At 38.0% G+C, this 9,761-nt stretch overlaps 1 protein-coding gene across 1 annotated transcript; it reads left to right on the top strand.

Moving 5' to 3' along the window:
- On the top strand, positions 6,648-9,346 carry LOC109226692 (geraniol 8-hydroxylase-like). Its single transcript, XM_019391520.1, has 3 exons — positions 6,648-7,357; positions 7,639-7,923; positions 8,658-9,346. Exons 1-3 carry the CDS (start codon positions 6,770-6,772, stop codon positions 9,261-9,263), a joined length of 1,479 nt encoding a protein of 492 aa, XP_019247065.1. The 5' UTR covers positions 6,648-6,769; the 3' UTR covers positions 9,264-9,346.

Raw genomic sequence — 9,761 nt, 5'->3', positions numbered from 1 at the left:
AAAATGATGATGAAAAGAAAAAGAAAAGAAAACAAAAACAGAAAACAACAAAACCAAATGTTTCCCTGAACTACGTCTGACTTGATTCTAAAAGGATACGTAGGCAGCCTCTCTCTGGGGTTCAGTCACACCAAAACAAAAATCCCAATTCCCCAAAAAATGAAACTGGGGCAGATGATATAATGGCTCGTCATTGAGCCCACCAAAACGGTTCCAAAGTTGTAAATTCCATCCAAGATTCTTTTTACCCAAAAACCTTGTCCAAGTCCTTCCGATCAATTGACAAAGGCATGGGAATTGAAAACATCATTGTTGGAATCTGATGCAATCAAATTGAGAAAAATAAAATGAGAGAGTCTTATCGGTGAAAACCTACGGGCACCATAAGGCGACGGTGAGTAGAGAAATTGAAAATGAGAGAGTCCGCTTAGTGAAAACTCGTAAAGAGCACTATCGGGCGACGGTGAAAAGAGAAATGAGAGAGGTCGATTAGCGAAAACCCGCAAAGGGCGCGGTTGGCCGAAAAGAAGACATCTCATCACTAAAAGAGTCCTGGCAAGGTTCCCTGATTTTGAGACACGGTTCATTGAGTTCATGAGAAGCTGGAAAGTTTGTGCGGGTCGGGCATCCAGTCCAAGGAGCATGTCATGTTTATTTGAAGCTTGCATGCACCCCCAGATAAGTCCTTCTCGTTCCCCCGAAAGGGACGCTTCTCTTTAAATTCATCTTCTTGCTTACTTTTTCCTTGAATCCCTTTCGGTCTAACGCTGATTCCGAAACTGTTACAAAGAAAAGGTGGCAGGTTTGGCTTTACAGGGCTCTCCCAAACAAAAGCTAAAGAAAGGTACCCAGCCTCAGCGGGTGCATCAAGTCAATCCCGACTGACCGTGTTGGCAGATGCTTTGAAATCAAGCTATTGAAAGAGAAAAAAAAAGGGTCAAGGACAAAGGTCCTAAGAGCAGAATAAAGTGAAAAGGCCAGAGCCCACATGGGCGAGTCATCATGAAATCCTGAAAGTTGAGTCCTTTCGGTTTGAAAAGAGATTCACCCTCAAAACCAGCAAGCAACAAAATTCTCAACGGAAATTGGGCCGGGATCAAGCAATCGAGATGGTCAAGGCCACAAAACCAACCACTGTTTCAAACTAACAAATTGTTCTTTGTTGAAAGTTAAAACAGGACTAATTCAAAGCAACCATGCAAGAAGCAGGTGCAATCCAAAAGGGAAAAGAAATGCGCACGCGCTGAAACAGCTTTGCAGCAGGGAACCGACCAAAAAGGAAGTTTCCCCCAAATTCTTTCATGCGTTTTACTAAATAAAAAGAGAAAACAAAAAGAAGAAAAGAAAGAAGAAGAAAGAAAGAAGAAAAAGAAGTGAAAATGAAAATCCAAAAAGAAAAAAAACCATGATAGCATAGGGCCTCATTCCCTAGATATCCCGGCATAACCCGTGGACCTCCCTGGCATAACCCAAGGAGCTTTTTCTTTCCAAATCCCGGCATAACCCGTGGATCCCCCTGGCATAACCCAAGGAGCTTTTTTCTTTCCAAATCCCGGCATGACCCGTGGATCCCCCTGGCATAACCCAAGGGGCTTTTTTCTTTCCAAATCCCGGCATAACCCGAGGATCTCCCTGGCATAACCCAAGGAGCCCTTTTCTTTCCGTCCCGGCATAACCCGAGGCCCCATTTTTTCTTTTTCCGGCATAACCCGGTCATTTTCCAGCATAACCTGGATTCATTCACAAGGATACACAGTCCTGATTTCATTGCTTAGATATGTGTCACAACTAACTCACGAAATTTTCCTAGTGAAAACTGGGGGAGAAAATTTCGTTCGTTTGTTTGTTTTGGTATCTTAAGCAGGTTGACCTCAAGACATAGGGTGCGAGATGACCGATGGAATTAGCCTCAATCCATAATCAAGAAAAGAAGAAAAGAACAAAAAGAAATGAACTCAAATGTTGAAAGCAAACAAAGGTGCAGATTGCTCAAAATTTGATTGAAGGCATAAGCTCCGCCAATCCTGCTTTGACCCAATGCTGCAGAAAGAAACAACACCTACAACTTGCGAGCATCAAGATTCAGATCGGAGTCCACAGCAAAATCAGCTAAGACTCAAGATCAAGCTTCTAGAGATTTATAGATAGGAATCTTGTAACTCATAGTTGATAGGCATAGCTAGCTTAGCTTTGATTTTCCTTTTGGTGTAATAAGGAGGTCAACAAGCAGTAGCAGCAGCAACAATAGTGAAATTACAGCTCCCGGTAGTCCCAGCTACCAAAACTTCCAGAACTACACTGACCTGATTCCTTTATAGATAAGGATATGTAGGCAACCTTTGAAGCAGGGTTCGGTCAGACGGTTTTCAAAACAGCTTCTCATGGAGTGCCAAGCAGGCAAAAATCTCTCATGTTTGCTCATTTTTCTTTGCCCGAAAACCCTTCGTGTCTCCGAGCAAAGAGGGGCAGCTGTGAGCACGTGATTTTTGCCTCGCATGAATTACTCCTACAGAATTCTTAGATTTAGGATTTTTCTTTTAATTATTTGATTTTTAGGATTTAATTGCATAATTTTTGTGTGTGTTTGCATTTGTGTGTGCATGTTTAATTTAGATAATTCATAAAAATATAAAAATATTGTATTTGCATTTAGGATTTAATTTTACATATATTAGATTAATTAGTAATTATAGTTTTACAAAAATACAAAAATCACAAAAATTGACTTTTAGCTTTGAATTTGGTTAGTTTTCCTTTAATTTGTTTTAATTAATTGCATTAATCATCATTTAGGTTTAATTAGTATTAATTAGGTCCTAGGATTTGATTGCATTAATCATCATCCAAATTGTTGGGCCAGTACCAGCTACAATTCACCAGCCAGTTTAAATTACCCTTGAACCCGTCCAAAAAACCTTCAACCCAGCCCAAATTACCCAGTCCGGTCCAGCCCCCCACAACCCAAACGACGTCGCTTCGTGGGATTAGATCAGGACCGTCGAGGTTTCTTGATCGGACGGTCCTGAAGCTAGGGTGTCTAAGTATAAAAGTGTCCAAACGTGCCCCCCTACCCCCTCTCGCCTCCCGTCTCTCAACCCCCAAACCCTAGAGAAACCCTAGCCGCCATTGACTCCCTACCGTCTCCGCTGTCTGCCGCCGCCGGAAATCGCCCACGGCAGCGGCGAGTCTCCAATCGCCACCATTTTTACACCCCATGGCCTCCTCACCCTTCTCTTTCTGAATCCATGACTGATAACCTTCGAATCCCTCCCAAATGGTTCGAATTTTGGATCGAAATTTGGCTCGGAACCCTAATTCGCCCAAAACCTCCCCAAACATATCTTCGTTCCCTTCGTCTCTCAATCCTGGGGATTTCCTTAAAATCCCCTTCATATTGAGAAATTTCAAAACAAGGGTTGGAGTAGGAAGAAGACGAAGCCTAGGGTCCTACTGTTTTCCAAATGGGCCATACCCGCATGAGTCTTTTGCTTTCAATTGGAGCAAGGGATTCATGTGGGTCTGTTTCATTGTCTCAAATCCGTTTTTCAACCGTGTCCGGAGTCGACCAACCTATGAGAGCCTAGGTCCAGTTTCTCCTTCGGAATCCTATTTCTGGTAAGTCTCCTAGTCTGATTTTGTTCTTCTTTTCTCTTTTCAGGTATTTTGTGTTCTGAAATTTGTTTTTCTTCATTTTAAGGTCGTTCCGTCTTATTCAGTTTGTTAGTTTAATCCGTAGTTCAGGAGATTTGTATCTTTGCTGCTGTTGATTTCTAAGTTTTAATGTACATTTTTAATTTGTTAGTCGTTGATTGTCTACCATGTATTTTAGGCATCTAGGGTTCTTAGGATTCAATATGGTTCACAGCTGTTTAGGTGCACTCTCATTTTTGCATTTTTATTTGCTTTTGATCCATTTTGAAGGCATTAGCTAGAATGTTCTCTGTTTGTTCAGGTTTGTAGACATTCAGTACTTTAAGGGGGGGATTGAATAATTAAAAACTTAGGGGGTCTCAAGGGAAGGGCTAAAGGGTAAATAGCAATTTGCCTAAGGGTAAATTGGGGAATAGGGGTCCAGGGAATCTTTCCCTAATTGTCTAAGAAATCCCTAGAAGTTTCTAGCAAGGGCCTTTGTTTAATTTTCAGATGCTAGCTTGATAAAGAAGTCACAAAATGAGGGACTTAAAAGCAAAATAAAATCTGAAAAGTACCCTAATCTTTGCCTATAAAAGGCAATGTACCCTGCCTTGCATAACAAGTTTTAGAGATCTGAAAATTTGAAATCCAAGTTTTGAAAATCAGAAAATTTGACATTTGAAAGTTTGAGAGGGAATACTGAAATCAACAAAAGTTTCTGCAGAGTTTGAGAGTTTAAGTATATAGAGTTTAGATCTTAGAGTTCAAAACAAAAATCCTGAAAAAATCAACAAAAATAGCCTAGAAATCCACCAGATCTACTGCTTCATCAAGTTTCAGCAGTTTAAATTCACTTCCAAGTGCTGAAACTAGGTGGAATTCACCTGTTAAGAGTCAATTTGAATCATCAAAGTCTGGTCTTAAGTTCAGCTGGGTCCTTTGCTCAATTGAACCTTATTTTTGGTGTTTGCTGCATCTCAACTCCTGAATTTTGCATTGGACTTGCTGGGATTTTGCTGAAATTGCACCTGTTACTTTGTTGTTGCCTGGCTGACCTTCGATCTTCTTATTTTTGGTTCTAATTTCCAGGTATTGCCTTGGTCTCTAAATGATATGGAAGTATGAATCAGAACATATTTGACCAGGATTGAAGAGATTATGAATTGTTACACATTTTCCTATTAATCACACTCATGTTATCTGATTCGTGTTGAATTCATATAGATGTATCCTTAGTTTACTCGTAAATATGTCTCTTTAAGTGCTGAACTTAAGCTCCATTGGAATGTGAGAATTATATGATTTGGACATTGCATTAGTTGTAATAATTGGACTGTTGGACTATATCAGGATCATATGTGCATCCTGTTTGGTATTATTAGCTTTAGCATAGTTTAGTTCTGATTTTGTCATCAAATTAGTTTAGATGTTAAATTTGGAATAAAATGTTAGTTTGAAACTGAGTCCAGAATCAACTTATATGCTCACATTAATGTTAAAACATGCGTCTCCTTTGGTTTGGAAATGTTAATCACTTTAGTTTGTTGTTGAATTTCAGAAATGAGAGTAGTAACTCGTTAGCTTAAACATGATCTGAATATGAATATGAAATTTGAATTTTAGAATGAGCAAGTGTCTGATGTGAGCGAAGTTAAATTGTTCATTTGTTACAAAACTGATCAGTGTTGTGAGGTCCAATTTAAAGTCAATATTGGTTTGGGCTCATTTTGGGCCAAAACCGGACAGATTGTTTGAATAAAGTGTGGGGCCTCTGCTGGGCCAGTTACAAGCCCAACTATTGAGCTCCAACTTCAGGTAGTAGATCCGAATTAAAAACTTCAGCAATGGCAGTTGTTGTTGTTTGAAATTTGGGCCTGATTTGGGGGGCTCGAACTTGCTTTTCTTATTAAATGCTATTTGCTGGGCCTAGTCATTCTTGTTAGGACAATTAGCCTGACCACAAACAATTAATTAGAGTTTGAGTAATAGTTTAATGTTAATTATTTTAACCTTTTAATTAAAATAAGAGTTAAACCATGCTAGATAATAATAGTTCATGGATTTCAAGCTTTAGTCGAATATCCTTTAAAAAATAAAATTGAGGTACGCCGCGCCAAATAAAAATCACAAAATTGCGTGGCCCTCTTTAATTACTTCATAAAGAATACTTAGAACTCGGGACGTGCTATTTAGTGAATTCCCATGGCCTCCCACAAAGATATCAACACGCTAGTTGCTTTAGGCGCGCATTTTAACAAAGCTACTTTCCTAAACTCGGGTGCGCATTTATGTGACCCAAATCTAAATCCCAACGATATTAGAATATGTCAAAAGTCACGGGTGCATTTATGTGACGTGATTCGAGGCATGTTTTAATAACGTTGCAACTTTCCTTAAAATTAAATAAAAGCGATAAATAATTTGAAATTGCACTATAGGTTGAACATGTATTAAAATCAGAAAATATGCCAATTATAATAATTTAAGCGACCGTGCTAGAACCACGGGATCCGGGGGTGCCTAACACCTTCCCTCGGGTCAACAGAATTCCTTATTCAGAATTTCTGGTTCGCAGACTCCAACTGGGAAGTCGAAGTTTTCCTCGATTTGGGATTCAAGTTAAACCGGTGACTTGGGACACCAAAAGCCATCCTATCCCAAGTGGCGACTCTAAAAATAAATAAATAATCCCATTTCGAATAATGTCACTTTAAATGGAAAAACTCCCTTATACATTATCCTTCGGGGTAGGTGTGTAAAAAAGGAGGTGTGACTATTACAATTGTTCCCGAAGATAGAGATAACACATAAATAGAATAAGTATTCAATGAAAAGAGATTGTATCTTAAGATATAAGTAAGAATAAAACAGTCAAACCCTCCTCCTAATTAAGTATTTCTTAAGGAGAAACACGACAGATAATTTGATATAGAGGGTAGTAGTTATGTATTGTATAAAAGTTGTTAGCAACGAGGGGGTGGTGACTGACTTGTCCATTTTCAGTTTTCTGATTATTAAATGCACGATCCAAATCAAACACACACACCTCTACTTTATTACCGACAGAAGAGGAAATTAAAGCATCTTTAATTTCCATTTTTCAAAGTTGAAGAAAGGGTACTGTGAGAGGGGCATAATGGATTACTATACACTTGTGTTGGGATCAATTTTTGCCTTGAGTTTTCTTTATATTCTAGCCAAAATATGCAGCAAAAAACTTCCACCAGGGCCAACACCATGGCCAATTATTGGAAATCTTCACTTATTAGGTCAAAAACCTCATATATCACTAGCCAATCTTGCAAAAATCTATGGTCCAATTATGAGTTTAAAACTTGGCCAAATTACTACAATTGTCATTTCTTCTTCAACCATGGCAAAACAAGTTCTTAAAAATCAAGATCAAGCATTTTCAACTAGATTTATTCCTAATGCTCTTCAAGCACATAACCATTACAAATTTTCTGTAGCATGGCTTCCTGTTTGTCCTCAATGGCGAACGCTTCGACGAATCTTGAACACCAACCTCCTCTCTTCCAATAGGCTTGATGCAAATCAACATTTAAGATCTCAAAAGGTGAAAGAATTGCTTGCTTATTGTGCAAAATGTAGTCAAGAAGGTGAAGTTGTGGATATAGGTCAAGTTGCTTTCAAGACTTCTCTCAATTTGTTATCAAGCACCCTTTTCTCTAAGGACTTGGCTGACCCCTTTTCGGATTCAAAGGTAATGCTGATCAATAACTTGTAACAACCCGACCCCTCGTTTTGACTTTATGTGTACTGAACGGCTCATTCAGGGGCAAAGCTACAGCCTATCAAGGGTGTTCAGAATTGACCACCCTTCGTCGAAATATTACATTATGTATATAAGTAAAATATAATTAGGTTTTAGGAGTATATAACATGTATTAAACACCCTTTACCGGGGAATTTTTTTCACTTCACCCTTGAAAAAATTACTGGTTTCGCCACTGGATGCATTAACTATATTTTTTGGATTTATAGGTTGAGCTTAAGGATGTGATTTGGGGCATTATGGCTGAGGTTGGAAAGCCTAACCTAGTGGATTTTTTCCCTATACTTGAAATGATTGATCCTCAAGGTATAAGGCGTCGTGCAACATTTCATTTTGGTAAGTTGATGAAACTTTTTGATGGTTTGATCAATGAGCGATTAAGGGAAAAGAGTAGATTTAGCAGTGCAAAGAGTGATGTTTTGGAAGATTTTCTGAATATCAGCGAAGAAAACACTCAAGAGATCAATCATAATCACATCAAGTCCATGTTCCTGGTTCGTTCTCTTCTCATTTATCTCTGCTTTATCTTTGATTACCATCATAAATTAAAATGATTTTAAAATAATATCTCTCTATGTAGCATTAAAGAAACTTAAAGATTTTTCATCACTTCTAAAATAAAAGATAGTCTATCGATCTATAATTTATGCATATCGGTTAGAAAAAGTAGACAATAAATTTGGCAGACTATTTGTGTATAGATCTTCCTGATATAACTATTTTACATTTTAGACGTTTTCAAGTATGCATATGACTGTCGGCTAGTAATATATATATATATATATATATATATATATATATATATATATATATATATATATATATATATATATTCGACCTTATATATCCTCTAATTTAGAGATTGAAAAAGGAATCGGGCTTATTACGTATTTGAACCGTTGGATTGACTATGATCTTGATTTGTTTATCGATTTTCGATATTAATCATTTACCATGCATAGGAAGTTGTATTCATCGGGTAAAGAAAGAGAATCCGTAATGTTATTGTTTAAGATGCTTTAATTTATTTATTGTATATGTCAGACTATTTCTTTCTATTTCTGTAATTTATGTTTTTTTCTATTGAAAATATTGATGGCTATATTGCTCTTTCCTCTTGCATTATATTGTATTCACCAATCAAAAGACACTTTAATTTTACACTATCTATTCCTAATTAGTAGGCTATAAATAAGCTGTTATATATTTTGAGGTACAAATGTTACAGGACCTATTTGGTGCGGGGACTGATACAACAACAAGCACATTAGAATGGGCAATGGCAGAAATAATTAGACAACCTGAAATAATGGAAAAAGCACAAGCTGAACTTGCAAAAGTCATTGGAAAAGGAAAAATAGTAGAAGAAGCTGATGTTTCCCAACTTCCTTACTTGCAATGCATTATCAAAGAAACCTTAAGGATGCACCCGCCGGTCCCGTTCTTAGTCCCGCGCAAAGTGGATCAGGATGTTGAATTGTGTGACTATATCATCCCGAAGGGGTCACAGGTACTAGTCAACGCGTGGGCAATTGGCCGAGATTCTACTTCTTGGGAGGACCCTTTAGTGTTTAAACCTGAGAGGTTTTGGAGTTCGAATTTGGATATGCGAGGGCAAGATTTTGAATTGATTCCATTTGGTGCTGGTCGAAGAATATGCCCTGGCTTGCCACTGGCATTGAGAATGGTTCCGGTAATGCTGGGCTCGCTATTGAACTCCTTCACTTGGAAGCTCGAGCCAGGAATTGCACCAAAAGACTTAGATATGGAGGAGAAGTTTGGTATCACCTTAGCGAAAGCCCATCCTTTGCGGGCTATCCCATCCCCGATTTAGAGTATCGTATTGTATTATTACTTTAAATACAATATTTCTTGTGATTATTACAGTAAAATAAGAAGGTTATGATGATTAGAAGAGGAGATTGTTGTGCAACATCATTTTCCTCATAAATGTAGCAATGTTCAAATGTCAAAGACCTATGTACATACCAATAATGGTTGTGCTGGAGTGACAAGTACTCCTTCATTCTTAACCAGAGGTCTCGAGTTGGAGCCCTGAGTATGGAGTCGTCTTTGTTAGGAAACGCTTTACCCCCTAATGTAGGACTTCCCGGTGCGAATCCGAATTTAATCAGGCTCCAATATACGTACCGAACACCGGGTGGGAAATGAAAAAAAGACTTATGTACATTACACTCTTATATATGTTGTTTTGTTTGAATTCTTGCCTAGTTCTCTTTCTCCCCTTTTTTTTTTCTTCACATAATAATGAAACACAAGAAGCTTTAGAAACTATGCCAATTGAGTATCTTTGTAGAACATCTATGACTAT

This window comes from Nicotiana attenuata, chromosome 6 (assembly GCF_001879085.1).
Source record: "Nicotiana attenuata strain UT chromosome 6, NIATTr2, whole genome shotgun sequence".
Classification (NCBI taxonomy): domain Eukaryota; kingdom Viridiplantae; phylum Streptophyta; class Magnoliopsida; order Solanales; family Solanaceae; genus Nicotiana; species Nicotiana attenuata.
Note: the sequence above shows the minus strand (reverse complement) of the source record. Positions and strands in the feature narration are given on the sequence as shown.

Excerpts from the sequence above, each read along its gene's own strand:
- LOC109226692 (XM_019391520.1), top strand. The coding sequence starts at position 6,770 with ATGGATTACTATACACTTGTGTTGGGATCAATTTTTGCCTTGAGTTTT. Across the intron at positions 7,358-7,638 it reads ACCCCTTTTCGGATTCAAAG|GTTGAGCTTAAGGATGTGAT; the intron begins GTAATGCTGATC and ends TTGGATTTATAG. Across the intron at positions 7,924-8,657 it reads ACATCAAGTCCATGTTCCTG|GACCTATTTGGTGCGGGGAC; the intron begins GTTCGTTCTCTT and ends CAAATGTTACAG.